Source organism: Spea bombifrons, chromosome 11, assembly GCF_027358695.1.
Source record: "Spea bombifrons isolate aSpeBom1 chromosome 11, aSpeBom1.2.pri, whole genome shotgun sequence".
NCBI classification, from domain to species: Eukaryota; Metazoa; Chordata; class Amphibia; order Anura; family Pelobatidae; genus Spea; species Spea bombifrons.
In genome coordinates this window covers 36,194,342-36,215,605 of record NC_071097.1, presented here as the reverse complement: position 1 = coordinate 36,215,605, position 21,264 = coordinate 36,194,342, and the positions used below count along the sequence as shown (strand labels likewise).

General features: G+C 44.1%; 2 protein-coding genes across 6 annotated transcripts in view; one reads left to right on the top strand and one right to left on the bottom strand.

The window, feature by feature from the left end:
* Positions 1–9,998, bottom strand: part of VTI1A (vesicle transport through interaction with t-SNAREs 1A) — a 122,993-nt gene extending 112,995 nt beyond the window's left edge. For all 4 annotated transcript variants that reach the window (XM_053450209.1, XM_053450210.1, XM_053450211.1 and 1 more), the window contains exons 1-3: positions 9,832–9,998; positions 8,366–8,424; positions 5,353–5,463 (exon numbers count right to left, since the gene is read on the bottom strand). In XM_053450209.1, coding sequence (XP_053306184.1) covers positions 5,353–5,463; positions 8,366–8,424; positions 9,832–9,925 — 264 coding nt within the window. In that variant the 5' untranslated portion in view covers positions 9,926–9,998. The remainder of the gene's footprint in view (positions 1–5,352; positions 5,464–8,365; positions 8,425–9,831) is intronic.
* A 304-nt stretch (positions 9,999–10,302) lies between these two features.
* On the top strand, positions 10,303–19,357 carry ZDHHC6 (zinc finger DHHC-type palmitoyltransferase 6). Of its 2 annotated transcripts, none has more exons than XM_053450349.1 (11): positions 10,303–10,348; positions 12,477–12,907; positions 13,482–13,570; positions 13,759–13,918; positions 14,384–14,545; positions 15,668–15,721; positions 16,362–16,529; positions 17,055–17,096; positions 17,364–17,509; positions 17,763–17,809; positions 18,778–19,357. In XM_053450349.1, the coding sequence occupies exons 2-11, from the start codon at positions 12,563–12,565 to the stop codon at positions 18,876–18,878; spliced, it is 1,314 nt and encodes a 437-aa protein (XP_053306324.1). In that variant the 5' UTR covers positions 10,303–10,348; positions 12,477–12,562; the 3' UTR covers positions 18,879–19,357. The 2 variants fall into 2 exon arrangements, with proteins under 2 accessions (XP_053306324.1, XP_053306323.1); XM_053450348.1 differs by having other exon boundaries at positions 13,479–13,570.
* The last annotated feature ends 1,907 nt before the right edge of the window (positions 19,358–21,264 follow it).

The following is a 21,264-nucleotide window of genomic DNA, read 5'->3' as shown; positions in this document are numbered from 1 at the left end:
TATCTCTGCAACAGCTTCGAGTGATTCCAGACAACATACAATATGACGGCCGGTAAGAACTATTCGGCCCATTTAGTTTGCATGTTTTCTGCATGTCTACATACATACATACATACATACACATATACACATACATATATACACACACACAAACACATATATATATATATATATATATATATATATATATACACACACACACATACACACCTTTAACACAGGAGTGATGGGAGTGATAAAGGGCCATTGGAACACAGGAGTGATGGGAGTGATAAAGGGCCATTGGAACACAGGAGTGATGGGGGTGATAAAGGGCCATTGGAACACAGGAGTGATGGGAGTGATAAAGGGCCATTGGAACACAGGAGTGATGGGAGTGATAAAGGGCCATTGGAACACAGGAGTGATGGGAGTGATAAAGGGCCATTGGAACACAGGAGTGATGGGGGTGATAAAGGGCCATTGGAACACAGGAGTGATGGGAGTGATAAAGGGCCATTGGAACACAGGAGTGATGGGAGTGATAAAGGGACATTGGAACCCAGGAGTGATGGGAGTGATAAAGGGCCATTGGAACACAGGAGTGATGGGAGTGATAAAGGGCCATTGAAACCCAGGAGTGATGGGAGTGATAAAGGGCCTCTGTACGCCTATGAAGAGATTCCATTAAAAATCAGCCGTTTCCAGCTACAATAGTCATTTACAGCATTAACCCCGTCTGCGCTGGATTTCTGATCCATTTCATGTTATTTTTAATGGACAAAACCAAGGACATTTGTAAATGACTCCAAACTTTTGAACGTTATTGAAAATAAGTGTAAAATTTCTTTACAATCTATCTTTTGCGACTTTGTTTATCTTTTGATCGGTAGTGTGCGGAAATATTGTATTTCCAAGTTTCCAAGGTTCCAAGTTCTGCAAATATTTTTTCCCAAAAGCTTAAATCCTACTGAAAATCCCTAAACCAGCAGCTGCACATCTATGGGGGCCGAGTCCTCTCGGATACAGTAAGTAAAGCTGGGAGGCTGTTCCACTCATCCATCAGTGAAGTAAAACCGCTTTTTATTACATCTAAGCCTCTGACCATTTTCCTTTCCAAAATAGTTTTACAGCACAGGTTACTTTTTCCTTAACGCAGGGAATCAATGTGTATTAACCCTACAAATGCAAGGGTTTAACACCAGTGTGTCCATTTCATTCTCTGGCACTCAAAGTGTTAAAATAAACTTTTAAAGTCCAAAACTCCAACCTGTCTTTATTTTTTTTAATCATTGCAGACTTGACTTAAAATAAAACCCTAACATGAAAAGGCGAGAAAAATAAACAGCTGGGGACAGCATTTGCCTAAATGGATTTATTCCGGCTTCTTCCTCCATACAGGGTCCACTGGATCTCTTTAATAGGCTGACAGTTGCATTGGGAGGGTTAATAAAACATTCAACACCATGTCTTCAGCCAATATAGGAATGCAAATCCCATCATGCATTTATAATTCATCAGACAGAGATATGCAGCCCCAGCCAAATTATATTAGGGGGATCTAACGCAGCAACGCTGCCACCTGCAGGCAGGTCCGGGGTACTGACACGGCCGTTCCACCAACAGTAGAGAAGCGAGGTTGAAAAGCATAAAAGTGACATTTCCTTTATCTAACACTTAAACAATGCAAAAACAGCCTCCCAGCAGAGGTGGTAGAGGGTAATACAGTGAGGATATTAAACATGCATGGGATAGACATACGGCTCCTGAATATAAGACGAGACCAACGACTGATTAAGGTTTGAGTCTTTACAGCAGGAGAAACGGGCAGACTAGACGGGGGCCAGATGGGGCCGATCTGCCAGCATGTTCTAGGTTACTATTAACTTATTTTCTGTATCACGGTTTAGCAGTACACAGAACCTGGCAGCTGCTGGATTGTAACCAACACATTTCAGCCAACTAAAGGCTGAGAGTAGTTGGAGTTGTGATTCTGCAATATCAAGGCAGCCGCGCACACAGATTAAATTCTAAATATGATATCAGACTGTAAAGGATCTGCACTAACATTATTGTTATAGATTTGTTTGGTATTCAGTGCAATTGTTTTGTTTAATCTCCTTCAGAAACCTTATCCATTTCGATGGCAATAACCTATCGCTGCCTGCTATTGTGTCACATGACAATTACGCGCTCTTAGGAAAAATTATGAAAAAGAAGAAGAATTTAGTGGATTAAAAATGGTTTCTGGGAAGTGTTTTTGCCGTTAAACGGTACAAGGAACGATGTAATATTGTGTAGTTACAAGTGTTATATTCAGCAGAGCAGCTGGAACTGCAGCTTTAATTAGTAAACATTGTTATAGGGGTTTAGTTTGGTGTGGAGCCTCGTAAAATGTAGGGTTTGGAAAAGCGACAGATCGCAAATCTTCATCCATCCAAGGGACCTCCAATGCATCCTCACAGAGAACATTCACGTGCGTTCTGATAAAGTCATAACTACAACCTTAACTCTAACTCCTCAACCCCTCCCGGCTCCTCAACCCTCACCCCCCGGCTCCTCAACCTTTACCCCCCCCGGCTCCTCAACCCTCACCCCCCCCGGCTCCTCAACCCTCACCCCCCCGGCTCCTCAACCCTCACCCCGGCTCCTCAACCCTCACCCCCCCCGGCTCCTCAACCTTTACCCCCCGGCTCTTCAACCTTTACCCCCCGGCTCCTCAACCCTCACCCCCCCCCGGCTCCTCAACCTTTACCTCCCGGCTCCTCAACCCTCACCCCAGCTCCTCAACCCTCACCCCCCCCGGCTCCTCAACCCTCACCCCAGCTCCTCAACCTTTACCCCCCGGCTCCTCAACCCTTACCCTCCCAGCTCCTCAACCTTTACCCCCCGGCTCCTCAACCCTCACCCCCCCGGCTCCTCAACCCTCACCCCAGCTCCTCAACCTTTACCCCCCGGCTCCTCAACCCTCACCCCGGCTCCTCAACCTTTACCCCCCGGCTCCTCAACCCTTACCCCCCCCGGCTCCTCAACCCTCACGTTGGTTCCTCAACCCTTACCCCCCGGCTCCTCAACCTTTACCCCCCCCCGGCTCCTCAATCCTTACCCCAACTACAAATGCTAATCATTATCCGGCTGCTTTAGGGTTTGGGGACTTCATTACATATGGGATCCCGACTTCATTTATGAAACATGCGAAATTAAGATGGAGATATTTAGAGGACCGGCAAGGGGAACAAAAATAAACAGAAAAACATAATTACATGGAAACATGTAAAACAAAAATTAGCCACATAATAATAATAATATATTTCAATATTTCATATTTTCATGAAGTTAATTTACATGAAATATGACTTCCGGAGTAAAGAATCACAACATGAAGTTTGCATTTAAAAGCTGTTCACACAATAAAAGCTTCATTCAGCTGAACGATACGAACCTTCTGGGCGCGGAGGATTCCATAAAGAGGATAATTACGGCTTATAAAACAAGAACAAGTGGCGCAAATGAAATATAAACGAGCGGAAACCCTGCAAAGCCATCCACAAGTAAACGGGGCAGCCGGCTTCTATATCCAGAATTACCACAAGGGGGCGCCGTCAGGAAGCCTCACAGAGAACATGAAAAATGATCAAAAACGTTGTGTTTTCGTTATTTAAACCAAGTAACGAACAAAGTAATTTGGCGGCGGTTAAACATACACGAAGACGCAGAATCTTCGTAAATATCTCCTAGCTAGTCTCACTGCCCCCCCCAATACAAGTCGCTGCCTCAGGCCCATCTTAAGTCTACCGTAGCATAGCAGGGGTTAACACAGGAATCGGCAGATTCTCCGCTGAAACTTGACCATCATTGGTTGATGCCCGGCGAGGCCCCTGGCGGCGACCAATAGGGTCACTCTTACAGACCTTTAAATCCTGTTGCAATCCTACAGATTTCTCTATTAACCCCTGCTATACTACGGAAGACTTAATATAGGCTAGAAAACTGGCAGAAAATGGAGAAAAACAAATACGAAGAACGTATACGAATATTCAACCGAAACGAACACCGGAACAAGCAAATATTTGTTTTTTTCTTGAAGACGAACACTAAGACTTTGCCGGCACCCAAGTCTAATTAACATAAAATATTAAATGCATATTTCCTGACACAAACTGCACGTACAGGTAATAAGAATAATAATTAGTAGTAGTGTAATTATTATTTCACAATAGTATTTTTATATATAGGCCAACTATTCCCGCAGCGCTTATTACAATACATAGATTCTTCAAAAGCCAAGACAGACGAAGACCAACTTACACATTATAAAACGAGGGCCTGGCTCATGAGTTTACAATCTAGAGCAGGGGTTCTCAAACTGCGGCCCTCCAGCTGCTGCAGGACTACATCTCCCATACTCCTCAGCCAGCTCCTTAGCTGAAGGAGCATTATGGGAGATGTAGTCCTGCAGCAGCTGGAGGGCCGCAGTTTGAGAACCCCTGATCTAGAGGACTGCTCGTAAGATTAGTTGCCAAGAACAAATCACACAAAGTATGAAAAACGCTCACAAAACAGGAAGACAGAGAGATCGGGTTTAGGGAAGCAGCTCACAGGGTCCTCATCTGGATTTTACAGTCCCCTTTAAACAGGGAAACTTAGATAACAAACCCGAAAGGGCAGCTGTGCCTTTAACCCCTTAATGATAAAGCCCGTCAAAATGCATTGTTTTCAATGGGTTTAGGTTAGGGACCGCCTATTGTCCTTAAGGGGTTAATACAGAGCATCAGTATATGGTTTCCACGTAATGCGTGAATTGTTATTATTTATTGTTTGATATAGCACTGTCATATGCCACAGCGCTGCACAATAGGTGGATATACAGATCCAGAACAGCTCGAAAAGCTAGAACACAAGGCAGGTTTCCGGAACCTACTAATGTAAAGGGTTTTTTTCTGTGTTTTTAATATACGCTTTAGCAACAGAACTTTTAATACTTTTAGACTGCAAGCACTGCTGCTCTGGGCAATAGAGGGTTAAAGAACATTAAATGGCGACTGAGAAGTATTACTGGCATTTCGAGTGTCGCTCAAGTAGGAACACATAGAAAAGTAGTATGAGACGAGGACAGACTCCCCGGTCAGAGACGCTCACATTTTGGATTTAGAAGGAAACGGTTCCAAGACAGCATGTCTCTCATCACTTTCCTACAGTCACCCCAAAGTTAAATAAGGGCCAAGCCCGGATCAGTTTAACGCCCGACAACTATACCCTATTATTAGTATAATATTCTGTACGGTTGTCGTCGGGTCTGTTGTACCATTCATGAGAGAGAGAGATGAAGCAATGGTTTGGGCAGTGTGTGTGGGGGGGTTGGGGGTAACTCACAAAGTCAGCTTCCAGTTTGCCCATCTCCTGCTTGTAGCTCCGCATGCGGCTGCTGTACATTCCCCGGCTCTGGGCTGGGATCTCCCGGATCTCTAGATCCATCTGCTCCAGCTGGAAAAAGAACGAAAACGGTCAGTGATCAACGTTAAGGGAGAACCGGCGCAAGATATAGCGGGGAGGTATTCGCCGAAACACAGTCACATGCGGGGTGTTAATATCGTGCGAGGAATAAAGGGTTACAGTTTCCGGTTTTCAGTTGGAAACATGTTACTGAATGTACCATGAACCTGGCATTTTAACAGGGTGTGTAGACTTTTTATATCCACTGTATACTGCCCATGAGTCTTACGAATTGAAGGATATTTTATGTGTAGCTGCTGGAAGTGCAGATCAGTGGCAGCCTGTGGCAGAGCCAGCATTATCTCATTCATTTTCCCATCCTAAAGCTCCCTCCTTTCTCTCCCTGCCACCCATCCAATCAACAACAACCAGCAACACGGCATCAGCAGAGAGATAACTTAACGGGGAGGAAGTAAGATGATGCTCAGAACAGGAAGTTAAGAGACCATTTCTGCAGTAGACTATTGGCTGATGTGCTGAGCCAATCAGAGTACACCTCACTCAATCATCTGAAAAATTATTCATGTAATGCAACAAAATCTTTTGGTTTTTCAGGAAAAAATATCTCCCCAGAAAATCTGTCCAGGGCAGCTCAAAAATTAAGTAAATTATTATTATTTTGCTACTGATATTATTTCTGTGTTTCACAATATATTATTACCTGAAAACCAGTGTAATTTTGTTACAATTTTTTTTCTTAAAAAGTACCTTTTGCGAGGTGTAACAAGTTTATAAAACGTGATGAGTCATTTCGTTTTGTTACACATCGGTAACCCGAAGCAGGTAACGCTGACGGTAAAGGACGCGCAGGAACCGCTCCTTTCCCTTTAATAGCAGATGGGACGGATTACCTTTAAATGTCAAGCTTTGTTCAATGAAAGCAGATGGGTTAACAATGAGCGGAGCGGCTGTGAATGAGAGCTCGCCGGTGACGCGGGGGGGACGCAGGTTCTACTTACACTGCTGTTCAAAAGTTTGGGGTCACGCCGCTGTTTTCATGGAAAACAAGGACATTTCCGGCTGTAACATAATTACAAAAAGGGTTCTCTAACCATCAATTATCCTTTTAAACTTAAACTCGGATCAGGGAACACAACGTGCCATTGGAACACAGGAGTGATGGGAGTGATAAAGGGCCATTGGAACACAGGAGTGATGGGAGTGATAAAAGGCCATTGGAACACAGGAGTGATGGGAGTGATAAAGGGCCATTGGAACACAGGAGTGATGGGAGTGATAAAGGGCCACTGGAACACAGGAGTGATGGGAGTGATAAAGGGCCATTGGAACACAGGAGTGATGGGAGTGATAAAGGGCCTCTGTACGCCTATGAAGAGATTTCATTAAAGATCAGCCGTTTCCAGCTACAATAGTAATTTATAACATTAACCCCCTCTGTGCTGTAGAGTTTCATGTTATTTTAATGGATAAAATGTGCTTTTCCATCAAAAACAGGGACATTTCTAAGTGACCCCAAACTTTTGAACGGTACTGTGTGTCGTGAGACTGTAAAAGGGATTCCAAAGTAAAGAAAAAGAAATGCAGGATAACAGACATTTTAACAGTACTAATCATATTACCTACAGATCTGGTGTTTAAACCAAGACTTTTTGAGTTAATATTCTAAACGGTCTATTATTTCACAATTTGTAAAGCTAGCATTTGATTGATATTAAAGGCCGGCTTGTATGCTTTCTGAGCATTGATGTTTTATCAGCATTTATCTTATTGGCTGCCGCTGTTCCCACTGGTTTCGATTGGAGCTTCAGTTCCGTGACCACAGTGGAAGTGCCACGTTGCATTACCAGGGAGTGTACTTAAGAACACTTCCTACTTTACTTAGAGTCAGCCAAGGGGAGGAACTAAAGTATAAAAAGGTCTAAATTCCTAACAAAATAATTTTAAGCCAATTTGAAGGAAGCAAAATTCTCTGCAATCCATGCAAAAACGGACTCCAATATGCATGAAAAAGTATTTTAAATCATCCGCCTAGGAGCTAAGAGACTGGCAAACTCCTTCCTTTTAGAGCTAAACGAGCTCCACGAGCTGCAGCTTCAATAGATTATTAACAATTTCTTTACGTTTGCTGAAATAATTTTGAAATAACATATAGTTGGATTTGTTTTATTCGGCAGTCTAGGAAACGAGAGACATGCGAGGGCTTCTAACTACAGCTGAACTCGTCTGGTGATCCTCATCCAGCATCTGCACGGTCAATGGCTGGCTGAGGATAATGGAAAGATATACAGTCGCTCCATAGCAACCGGAAATGTCTTCCCTTGGCTTATTGACACAGAACGTGGTCCTTTATTACAACTCACAGAAAACCAAACAGCGGAAGAAAATGTTCCATAATTCAGAAAGCAAACGTGTCCTACACATCACAATCACAGCGGATTTATTCTTCAACCAGTGGAACTTAGCGGTCAGGCTGTGACGCTTAAACCCAGCGCTCCAAACATTCAACATTTACTGACGAGTTGGTTAAATCCTCTTGGGCCGATTACACACTAACTTTGTTTTTTCGGTTAAAGGGATGCTCCGGCCATCATATAACTTTAATACACGACAGTCCGGTGGTCCCTTTAAATTTTCATGCCGGCCCCCTTACAAATGCACCAATTCTTTATTTCATTGCCCTCCAGCTACTTCGAAGTGAGTTCCCAATCCCAATGTGCAAAAAGTGCTCCCATTGATCACAGAGGGGGTTTTGTGCTGCAGCTTCCCCTAAAGGTTTAACGAATGCATATTAAAATATTTTAATATTCATTATTTTTTGCGGTGGCTCCATAGGACTGTCCCCTTTAAACTCTGTAGGAACTCAAGCGCTTCATCGCGAAAGCCTTCGGATAGCAGACTACAGAACGACAAAAAGACGTAATAAAATACTTACGAGCTCCTTGGCTTCATCCAGCTGCTTCTCCACATTCACAATCATCTGTTTCTTTTCATCTGGGGAGGAGAGTAAGAAAAATCACACGCATTATAAAAACCTGGACGTCGCTATCTTGTTAATAAACATTAAGAGCCGCTGTGTTTTGAGCATCTTGAAATTGTTTTGGGGGGCTGCGTATTCCACCAGCCTGTCTTCCTGGAGTGAAGGGGCTGCAGCTGATAAAACCAGGAGGGCGAGTATGTTGTCTATTTCAGATCTAGAGAGCACAGATGGGCAAGACTCGCTTAAATACCCCTAAGTCAGGGTTTCAGAATCCAGTATCTGTATGGAGAATGTAAAGCTCCACGGCAAGTTCTAGAAGGGAGAGCATTATGTAGATAAAAATGTATTTGTGAGTTGCACTGGGGAGGAAATACGGAGTAGACATTTTCAGGCTTTATTTATCGCATTCTGTCACCGTCTACAACATGACAGTGAAGGTTTTGGATATAGACCCGCCTGATAAGTCACTGATTTACGGGGTCCTGTGAGGTCCAAACTTGTTCCAATGTCTGGAATAAAATCTGTTTATGACATTCTGCCTGTTTCAGGTGGAGCGGTGACCCGGCAGAGTCACGCGCAGCCTCAAGGATCAGCATGTCAGAGCCGACGGCTCGAGACTTTAATACCCTTTGAATTTGCAGCTGATGCTGGATATGGAGACAGACGTTATTACATATCGCTGAATGGACATTCTTAAGGGTAAAATGCAGGATCCCTTTGAGGCTGACATATGATATAAAGCTAATAAAGAATTATGGACCCAATTGGTTCAGGGGTGAGACAGACTTTATGAGGGGTCTCTGATACCCCTGCTGCTCTGACACCGGGTTTCAACACTAAGGTGCCCCCCCCCCCGATTTAAATGCATAAAACAAGCATCAACCCTAACCTCTCCCAACCCCTCACCTCCTAGTTTCCCCCTCCTCTCCTAACCCCTCACCTCCCAGTATCCCCCTCCTCTCCTAACCCCTCACCTCCCAGTATCCCTCTCCTCTCCTAACCCCTCACCTCCCAGTATCCCTCTCCTCTCCTAACCCCTCACCTCCCAATATCCCCCTCCTCCTCTCCTAACCCCTCACCTCCCAATATCCCCCTCCTCCTCTCCTAACCCCTCACCTCCCAGTACCCCCCTCCTCTCCTTACCCCTCACCTCCCAGTACCCCCCTCCTCTCCTAACCCCTCACCTCCCAGTACCCCCTCCTCTCCTAACCCCTCACCTCCCAGTATCTCCCTCCTCTCCTAACCCCTCACCTCCCAGTATCCCCCTCCTCTCCTAACCCCTCACCTCCCAGTATCCCCTCCCATCCTCAAAGTAGTCCCTATATCTCTCAGTAACCCCCCCTCCCTCTGTATCCTGCCCCTCATGTCACCTCTTTGCCCCGGTCGTGTACCCGCCAGTCTCCCCCTCCCCACTCATGTACCTCCAACTAGTTTCGGGATCTTGCCGATCCTGCCAGTGATCTCCGCCGTGATCACCCCGAAATCCTGCTCGTAACCCTCGAACTCGGAAGACATGATTCACCGACACAGCAAAGTGACAACCGGAAGTCTCCTATCCAACCACTTCCGCCTGTCCGCTCCTCAAAGCACTCCCGGGCGCCCTTAGCAACCAGAACTCACATAGCAACAGCGCACCTATAGGAGGCTCGGACGCCATCCCAGGGCACTACCATTTGACCCAGTCACCCCCTCTGCCCGAATAACAACATACGGGGGCATCAATTCAAGTATTTCTGATTGTGGATATTTGGGGGATCACAGAGGCTCTCAGGGGGTAAAATCTCCTTGATGAGGAGTAAAGGGTTATTTCAGGGCACTGTGGGGCTGTGACGTCATGCGAAAGGGCCGGAAGCGCTGAGTCGTTGTTTCTGTGCGGACTGTTTACAGGAGACACAACCCGGAAATGTGGCGTTCTGTGAGGTTGAATGGAAGGGGAAGGTAAGATGTGACCTGGGATCCTGGTGCGGGTGACAGGGAAGTCCCTGCAGATGACGGCTGGGGCCCGGCGTCAAGTTACAGGAATTTTCTGCGGGTCTCTTGACTCGGACCTTTGTGTCTGCGGCGCCGGGTTACGGTGGGGTTAGCCTGAGGGTTAGTGGGACGTGACTAGTATGTGTGTGACAGCGGGGGGAGGGGGACATGGCTGCGAGTGACGGGGTTTGACTTTCCTGGGGTGAGGGGCAGGATGTGACCCCTGCAGTCTGTCCGGATCAACTTCCCGTGATATGGAGGGTCCAACTGGTGTGTGACCACTAGGGAACCGCAGGAGGCCACTGGATCCTGACCCCTGCCTGGGAGTGACTGCAGTCTGACTCCTGGGGTAAGCGGAAGGATGTGACGCCTGCAGTATGGCAGGGTCAACTGGGGTCAGAGTTCTGAGATTTTGAGGGACACAACTGGAGTGTAACCACTGGAGAACCACGGGTTGCGGAAGGGGTCTGACCTCTAGTTCATGGCTTGTGTGACCCCCTGGGGTACAGTTGGAGGCGGCTAATGAGGTGTGGCAGGGTGCAACTACAGTGTGGCTCCTGGGGTATGGTGAGGTGTGACTGGGTTCTGGGCTGTGGGGTGCGACAGGGGTACCACAGGGTACAACAGCCGTCTAACCCCTGTAAGTGGAGCATTGACCGGTAGGACTGGGTATCCATGCAGGCCAAGGGACATTGTGTTTTTATACAAGTCTTTTATATTCACTCATCACAATTTATTATATAAAACGATCTGTTTTCCTGCACCACAGCAGTTCACTTTTTAAATGGATCACAAAGAATGTTAGTCCTCGGAAGCCGTTCCTGGTGTCATTATAAGGCCTTGGCTTTTGAGTCGTCCAGCCCTTTGTGTAGAAGCGCATGGCTTCGTTTATTTACCCCGCTAGGTCAGCCCCTCCAAACCTAATCCTGCTTTTACTCAAACGCCTTTAATTCCTCCCATGTTGTTATGCCTAGTAAAACGCGACGCACGCGGCTATCCCTTCGTGTCATTTGGCAGTATGCTGCAGGCACGGGTGGGGTTAATTCCTGGCTTTTATGTGTGTTTTCATTGGATGACTCAAGGTGTCTGTTTAGCTGTGATGTATTGACTGTAAACTGTGATTGGAAGATGATAAAGAGGCTACCGAGCCACACGCCGGGTTCATATTCAGTTATCCCATTCTGTACTTTACTGACTTTACTGCAAGGTCTTTGGAGGTCGATTCACTAAACAATGAGTTTGTAGGAGAGCTGAACACTCCGCAAAAGTTTGGGCTGTGCCTGTGTAATTGGGTCTCCCACCTCTCCTGTTATTCTTTGGACCCCTTTGTGTCATGTAAGTCGGCAGTAATTGTTTGTTTGTTGTGATGTTAAATTGCATGTTTTTGCTATAACATTAACTAATTGTGGCTTTCATCTGAGTGCTTTACGTGCCGTATAGGTTTACATTTCTAAAATAGCAACGCAACTAACCAACTTCAATGCAGTTCCAGGATGGACGTGGTATACAAGGCACAGATATGAGGGTTTCGGTAAAGTGTTATGATGGCAAACTGTCCATCATCCTATGGAAGCCCCCCGAGTACTCGGCTTCAGCTCTTTACAGATAACCTCGTTACTTTAATATCTCCAATAAATCCAGTTCTTTAAAGCAGAGGAGGCCCTTTTTTGCTGTAATGCACCAGAATCAACCTGTTTCTTGCTGCATACTTGGTGAAGTGAGATTCATTTTGCACACAGCCACTTGTAAAAGTGCTTGGCTGGTAGATGAGTGGAACAGCTTTCCAGCGGAAGTGGTAGAGGGTAATACAGTGAGGGGATTAAGCATGCATGGGATAGACATACGGCTCCTGAATCTAAGACGAGACCAACGACTGATTAAGGTTTGAGTCTTTACAGCAGGAGAAACAGACAGACTAGACGGGAGCCGAATGGGGCCGATCTGCCGGCAGCTTCTATGTAATTAAATGTTTTCTTGGCGGACGTATTTACCGCGTTTTAAGTCAGATGCTCTTTAGCTCTTTTCATCTACCTTGTGATTACACGAAAGTACAAATACGTCACATAATGGGTTTTCTATGTAATTTATTTTGCAGGTTGAGTCAGACGGGATACAGTTTGGACGAGCAGAGGCGGCGCCTGTAAATTATGAGTTGTGAGAGGAGCCCACGTTCTGGAAAGTATGGAAGGTAGTCCGCGCAGTGACTCTCCCAGAAAGCAGCCCCAGCCGCTCCAACCAAACCGCACTGTCTCAGGAAACATGGGGGTCTTCGGGTCTTTTGTTCATTTTGAAAACATTCGGGAGTTGAAGAGACTCTGCCACTGGGGCCCCATCATTGCCCTGGGGGTTATTATAATCTGCTCCATTGTGGCCGTCTTGGACTCCATCCTATGGTACTGGCCGCTGGACATGCCCGGGGGCAGCCTGAACTTTCTGGCGCTCATTAATTGGACAGTTATGATTCTTTACAATTACTTCAATGCGATGTTTATCGGACCCGGATTTGTTCCTCTTGGGTGGAAACCGGTAAGTCATCTAGCCTGGTGGGGGTATTAACCCCTTAATGAAATGAGAACATGTATCTGTACAGAGTGATCGGCTTCTGACTGATGATACAGATGTAACAAGGTTTTTAAAAATTAACCGTTTCAGCACTAGAGTGGTAAGCAGACCTCAATGCCTTTAAGTACTATGGCACTGGAAGGGTGATGCTGTTTTTTAACAGATACTATAACGGAGTCCGCCTCTCAAAACTAACTTGTGCTTCGATGTATTTTGAAAATATTTAGTTTAATAGTGGCTATTTCACCTTGGGGAGGCTGAGCTTGTGGCTCCCCTGCCACCCTTACAGAGGCTATCTGAGTCCATCTGCGACTTAATTAGAAGGAAAATAACTTAATGGGAAGGAATAATCCTGCAGATTCTGAGAACGGGGGGGGGTAAAGATAGCTGATCCCTTGCATACTCATCCATTGTAATCTCACTAATCTGTACATAGGTTTATTTAGCATTTAGATCTGCAAAGTGATGGGTTTTAGCAATGAATCACGTTAGCGCTTATCGAGATGTTTATGAAACGTGTTTCGTTTGTGTTCAGCAGAAATCTCAGGACTCTATGTACCTCCAGTACTGCAAAGTGTGCGAATCGTACAAAGCTCCGCGTTCTCACCACTGCCGAAAGTGCAACAGGTATTCATTTGTGTGTTTAGTTAACTCTTTGGGTGCCAGAGGGGTAAGTACTGCATGGTAACTACTGTTCGTCTTGCAACACTGTAAGGATTACGGGGGTGTCTTTTTTATTTATTTATTATTTGATCGAGCAAACTGTGGTGTTTCTTTGTTGCGATTGATTAACTAATGCTGTGTTTTTGTACCAGATGTGTGTTGAAGATGGATCACCATTGCCCATGGATTAATAACTGCTGTGGACACCGGAATCATTCTTCCTTCACCTTGTTTTTGCTCCTGGCCCCTCTTGGTTGTATCCATGCTTCTTACATCTTTGTCATGACGATCTACACCCAGCTGTATCACAGAGTAAGCAATAGTGGCAAATCCACATGACTTTGTCGTTTTCACTTGATTGTATCTTTTAGTGAAATATGGTTGTATTTCTCACCTCTGACATCAACGCGATGGCCCTTGTTTGCTGCCTGTGCTTTAATGTCCTTATCACCTTTTTCGGATATAGGGTGTTATGGTGCGGCTCACATATAACATTACAGAAGGACAGAGTATGGAGTCGTAGTTCATAGATTAATGTGCCATGGTTTCCAATCATCTTATTATTATGGAAAGCGGGAAAGGCAATGTTAGACGATCTAGCTTCTGTGTACTACAACGCCTATAATCCTCCATCAGATTCAAATCTGGTAGCAAATTTCAACCATTTTTTATTCCTGTATGAAAGTAAAAGCTTACATCAGTAGGATATGCGTGTCCAAAGGTAAACATCTACTTAAAACATTTGGTTTGGTTTGTTTTGTTCCTTTTTCCCTGCAGATCTCATTTGGGTGGAATTCAGTAAAGATTGACATGAGCATGTCACGGAGAGACCCGGCGCCCATCGTACCCTTCGGCATCGCTGCATTTGCCGTGTCATTGTTTGCTCTGGGGTTGGCTCTGGGAACCACCATCGCTGTAGGAATGCTGTTTTGCATTCAGGTAGGTGGGAATTTTTAAATAAAAAGGAACAATATAATGTATGGATCAAAAAACCCTCTAAAAAAATACGGACAATTTGAGCCTGTTAGCAGCCTTAGATAAGAACCATTCAGCCCTTCTAGTCAGGGTTTGGTCTCATCGTGGCTTCGGAAGCTGTATGCATATCCCATGCAGGTTTAAATAACCTCGTTGCTTTAGCCTTTATCGCTTTTGCTGGGAGGCGGCTCCACTTATCTACCACATGCTGTCTTTTTCTCTCCCTCTTTGAGTCACAGGTTCTTTGTCTCTCTCTCTCCAGCTTATTTCTTTTCCTTTTGTTCTTCTCTTCACTCCCTCTGTTTCTTTTGCTCAGACTGTCCCATTAAGGGTTTTATTTTCACAACAGGCAGAGTCCTTTCCATGTTATCTGGGAGCATCATCCATAGTTCTTGCCATGAGCATTTAACGTAAGGAAACATTTCGACACGCGGCCGTGGCTTCTGGGAGTAGTTTCACAATCTCTCCCTGTTGTCTAAGGCAGGCTGCTATTACACAGAATGTTTATCCACGACCAGACACAAGCTTGCTGTCCACATACAGATAATCGACCTCCGTTTTGTACTATTAATGTTAGGAGGGGTGAAAGACCCCCATCTAAGACCTGCCCAAATATGTGGTTTTTTACACACTTATTTGAATGTTCTGAAGGAGAGCTGCTGTTTCCCTTTAATAAAAAGTTCTGCGCTTAAACAGCCAATACGGATCTTAACAAAGCAGACTTAAACATATCGTATTACAGAAACCCCGTGTTTTCAAGTAGCGGCCTCGTGAAAGCCCCATCAGCTTTAATTGAAGGAAGCTGTTTTATGGTTCACCCTGCTGGCAATCGATGCCTTTATTACGTAGCAAGTGTTTTTCTTTCTTCTGCTTGAATGGTACATAAAAGAATGTCTCCCGCTGTGAACAGCAAGTGTGCCCCCACAACGCTGACTCCCACCTGTATGTATAACACATGACTAGTGCATTGTATGGGACTGACGCCTAATAATAACAGCAACACTAGCGCAAGATAAAACTAAACCATACTGCATTGTACCTCGCCGCCGTGCGCCCGGCTAACGTGTCCTTTCTTATGTGTTGAAGATGAAAGTCATTCTGCGGAATAAAACCTCCATTGAATCGTGGATAGAAGAGAAGGTGAGAGCCGTATGTTGTGTTAAACATTTTTATACGCCGTGGGATAAACCTCCAAAGCTTATCTGTTAACAAGCTCTGAATCCGGAAAAATTATGCGCCGATGCCTGCTTCCCAAACATCAAGAGACTGGCTTTTCATTACGTGGCTTATGATGCGTTGGGGCCGGGGTGATGTAATAGTAATTATTGATGTCGGCGGTATCGGTTTATAGAATCTGTCTTGCTTTGCTTCTCTGTCTTTACTCGCTATATAAAGTGTAAATCAATAGTGTGGCCCCTAAGATCTGCTTATCTCGACTAGTAGTTGTTCTTGCTGCATTTGGAGAGACTTTCCTTCATTCCACTGAAGAGATTGACTTTTAAGTTAGCTAAAAGGGATACAAGGGGCAGACTGCGGCCCTTACTCTTCCTGGCTGCAAAGAAGACCCATTTGTCCCATCGGGTCTGCCCGTTATTCTTGCCTTGAATTCATATATATCCATAGGCATTATTTTTATGGTCCAGACAGTTCTGCTGTGTGGTTTCATTCATATCATTAAGTGAAAAAAATAAGTTAATATTTTTCCTCTTTTCTAGTCTAACATGTGCCTCAGAGCTGTGAAGAGATACATATTTTTTATCTGTTGTTCTTTTCCCGACAGGCCAAAGACCGCATCCAGTATTACCAGACCGGAGAGACCTTTATTTTTCCATATGATTTGGGAAGCAAGTGGAAGAATTTCCGTCAGGTGTTCACATCCGCGGACGCCCCTCAGGGAGACGGGATAGAGTGGCCGATAAGGGAAGGGTGCCACCGATACGCCTTGACGGTGAGCTCCTTCTAGTAGATTCAGCCTAATTACAAAATACATTCTTTAAAGTGATGTTCATGCCTTGTTTTAACACTTTCTGTGTTTGGAAATCAACTACCCGACGTCACTGCGCGTAATGAAGGGCTCACCCCAGTACTATTTAATGTATAGTTAAATCAGTGATATGGTAACTATACATTATACGACGCAGGTTCAGAGATTTAATTACACAGGGTCAGCACAGCAGGGGAAGCTGGATAGATGGAGTGTTTAGCTGTCCTGCAAACCTCCTGTTTAGTAAATACGTCAAAGAGGCAGCCGGTTATTGCTATTGACTGTTGGAGTAAGGAATATTCCATGAGCGGAGAAAACTTGCCTGCGATTTATCCAAATTCTTGTTGCAGTTCTGTGGAAATATATCTGGCATTTGTAATAAGGGGGACGGTTTTTACTTGTTTATTGTGTGTAACGTCAGCGTATGCCTTTTGTACCGATCGCTGCGGGGGAATCAAAATTCACTCTTGGGTTTCCTCTGTTTAACAGGTCGAGCAGCTGAAGCAGAAGGCAGACAAGCGCGTGCGCAGTGTGAGTACCGTACCGAACGTACCCCCAACATCATAAGCCTTAAGCTAACCTTTGAGAAAACAAAAAATACCAAGTCCGTTTAATTAAAACCTGAATTCATTTAAAAGATGATTATAATTTCTCTTGGTCCCTGAAGTCCCCATGTAAGCTCGTGTCCCCAAGGGTCCTGGATCCTTGTTGTGTTTCGTTTCATCATTAAGTAGCCCCTTTCCGCTCCGAAGGGGGTATTGATACAGGGTGTTTTGTGACCTGCTGCTCTCATTTTAGGTGCGTTATCGCGCGGTGGAAGATTATAGCGGCGCCTGCTGCCCCCTTACCAAAGGCCTACGCACTTTCTTCAGCACCCCCTGCACAGAAGAACCACGGATGAAGCTCCAAAAGGGGGATCTTGTCTTGGCAACAAGAGGCATGAAGTATGTATCTCTTCTGTATCAATGGACCTGTCAGAAGAAAACACTCTAAAGATAAATGAATACATAAAAAACTATCTAGATTTAAATTCTCCAAATATATATATATTGTTTTGTTTTGGGTTTTTTTAATAGTATTTTTCTGTCCTGTTTGGTTTACCTGATTGCTCACTTTAATTTGTTGACTGTTTTTTAAGTGCCATTTTCTGTTAGGGTCTTGTTTTCATTTCTGTGTACTTTTTTTTTTTTATTTCAGATACTGGATGTACGGAGACAAGATTTTTGAGGGTGATCCCCCAGAAGGTAAGTTGTGCACACTTTTTTCATTAACTGCTGTGCTTCAACTTTTATTTTATATTTAAGTATTTTTGAATTTCAACGAAAAAACATCACAGCGTAAAACATTCTCATAGAACAAGGCTTAAAAAAAAAATACCTGTAGTCCAAAACATTTTGATGTTTGGATTATCATGAATATTCCGGAACCTAACAGTGTTGAGAAGATCGTGATTTGACAGAGCATGTCATGGGAGTCTTCATCAATTGCGGTATCAGACCCCTCAAATAATATCTGTCTCTGGAATTCATTCTGATGTAAGAGCTGGTTTAACAATGCTGCCATTTCTGAATGAAACCGCTGGATGGCAAATATTTCTTATACCTTACAGATCATGCTCAGTGTAACGCATGTAAAGTTTGAGGTCACTTAGAAATCTCCTTGTTTTTGAAAGAAAACTGATTTTGTCCATTAAAATAACATGAAATGGATCAGAAATCAAGTGCAGATGGGGTTAATGCTTATCACTCCCATCACTCCTGTGTTCCAATGGCCCTTTATCACTCCCATCACTCCTGTGTTCCAGTGGCCCTTTATCACTCCCTTCACTCCTGTGTTCCAATGGCACGTTGTGTTCTCTGATCCAAGTTTAATTTTAAAAGCATAATTGATGGTTAGAAACCCTTTTGTAATTATGTTACAGCCAGAAATGTCATTGTTTTCCATGAAAACAGCTGCGTGACCCCAAACTTTTGGACAGTCGTGTGTATTTGTAACTTATTATTATTATTATTATCTTTTATTTATATAGCGCCAACAGTTTACGCAGCGCTTAATACAATACATAAATTCAAGGGATATGACAAGACAAGAATTGACAGACTAAGACAAACCGATACATTTGGTGGAGAGAGCCCTGCTCGCAAGCTTGGTAGCTATTGTGTGTTCTGTAGTCATGCTCTGATGTTACCCCCTCACTTTTCTTCTTTTGTAGATGGATTGAGGACTAGAGGCTGGTTCCCCAGGCGCTGCATGGTCAAATACGTCTCCGATACAGGCTCCGACCAGTCCGACGATGAAAAGAAATCTAGATAACCTTTTTAGAAGACCGCTTTCCCCTGCGCCCAAAGCCTTCGAGTGTTATCAAACCACTATGGACATTTTCACTAGGACTTTTCCATCGCTGCAAATCTAGATTGATCATTGAGGGAAGAGTAAATACAGCCTACCTCTCCTGTGTAAGGTTTCCGGTTCACGTAGTCTCAAGTGTCAGGACTATCCCAGCTTTTCAAGGACGTAAAGTCTAAGGTGCGATCTTCATTAGGCCTTCAAATTTCTAAACCAGCAAAGTGTGTTTCTTTTTGGTGATCCAGCTTTATGCAACTGTCCACGCGAACTACATTTTTAATCCGTTTCAGACGCACTCGCGCAGGTTTTGCACTAAAACGGCTCTTTATACCCAACCTTAGGTACCGAGGCGGTGATCCCGTGTCCTTTCACGCCAGATTAATGATCATAGACGTATTAATGTATACGAAGAGCATTGGACCAGATTAAACCTTTTCCTCTCCGGAGTGTTTTGTGGACAGAGATGTCATAAGCGGAATTATTTTACTATTTTTTTTTTTTTCACCATGTTTTTCTCTTTAACTGGAAAGTTGGATTAGAGATGTGAGAAGACATTCATTGGTTTCAAAGCCAGATGTCTTTTTATTTTTTTTCTATTTTAATACCAAAATGACACCAGGTGAACCAATCCTTATGAACTGTTATATTTTGCACTTACCAGGTCGTTAACGCTGCATCCGGGAAAATGATCAATAGGAGGTGAAAATCTGGACTGTGGAAATTCCTGTGGGTTTCTCCCACTCTGTGGCGCCTCATTTTTTTTTTATTTTTTATTGATGAATCTGCTCCATTCTAATTAATCTGTTATCGACCAACGAGTGGATGATGTGATCTGCGTCCGGTACGGCTTTTTACAAATGAGCACTTCTGTTCAAAAGTTTGGTGTAACTTAGAAATGTCCTTGTTTTCCATCGAAACAGCTAGCCGTGTAACATAACTGCAAAAGGGTTTTCTAACCAGTTAGCCTTTTAAACGTAAACTCGAATTAGCGGAAACAACGTGCCATTGAGACACAGGAGTGATGGGAGTGATAAAGGGCCATTGGAACACAGGAGTGATGGGAGTGATAAAGGGCCATTGGAACACAGGAGTGATGGGAGTGATAAAGGGCCATTGGAACACAGGAGTGATAAAGGGCCATTGGAACAGAGGAGTGATAAAGGGCCATTGGAACCTGTTTCCAGCTACAATAGGCATTTACAGCATTAACCTCGTCTGTGCTGGATTTCATGTTTTAATGGGGAAAATCTGATTTTCTTTCAAAAACAAGGATATATATAGGTGACCCCAAACTTTTGAAATTGTAAGTGTGTGTCAAAATGCCAAAAATCAGTTCATTCCAACCACAGTAAAGAGCAGACGCGCGGGAGGAAGGCAGTTGCAGGAATGGGTTTGTTTTTCTTTAATAAGATCTCTGGTATCTATACATTCTATGTTCATTTTGAAAAGCCCTGTCCTATAGAGCTACTGAATACTATATAGGTGTGTGTTCTCCCTTCTCAAACTGTATACAATTGTGTCTGTATGAGGGGCTCGTGAAATCGCAAGCACATCTTTACACAAAGAGATGTACATTTATATCCTCGGCTCCTCTGCAAATCTCAGTGCCGACTGTGCAATTATAGAGTAATAATCTTTACGTTTCTGTAACCTTCTGTCGTTTATTGATGATAGCGGCCCCTTCGATTACCGCTGATTCCTCTCTCTGACCGTATTCTACCCCTCGGTGTTTCTTTTTATGCCAAAAGATATATTAGAATGTTAAACGCGCGTAGCGGCCGAGCTGCACGTGCAATGGCTATTCCAGCTCTGAAAAGGTTAAAGTACCAAAATGTTATGTTAATTGTTTTGTATTTGCCCTGAATGTACACTTTCTTTTCCCCCATAGACTGGATTTTTTATGGACTTCGATGTCTTTCTCGTTTGTTATTTTTTTACAGGTGTAAAGTCTCTGTCAGTTGGTAATAAAAGACTCAAAAAAATGTGCATTTTGTGCATGAGAACCTGGTATATACAAGACCTATGCGCCTCCGGAATATACTACCCAGACGTGTTAGTTTCATCTTCCTTTCTTCATTGTGCATTAAGAAGGACCCTGAACACTGGTCCTGCAGGAAGGGTGATCGGTATAATGTATAGATAAATCAGCGAGCCGGCCCCCTGTATAATGTATAGATAAATCAGTGACCGGCCCCCTGTATAATGTATAGATAAATCAGTGAGCCGGCCCCTGTATAATGTATAGATAAATCAGCGAGCCGGCCCCCTGTATAATGTATAGATAAATCAGTGACCGGCCCCCTGTATAATGTATAGATAAATCAGTGACCGGCCCCCTGTATAATGTATAGAT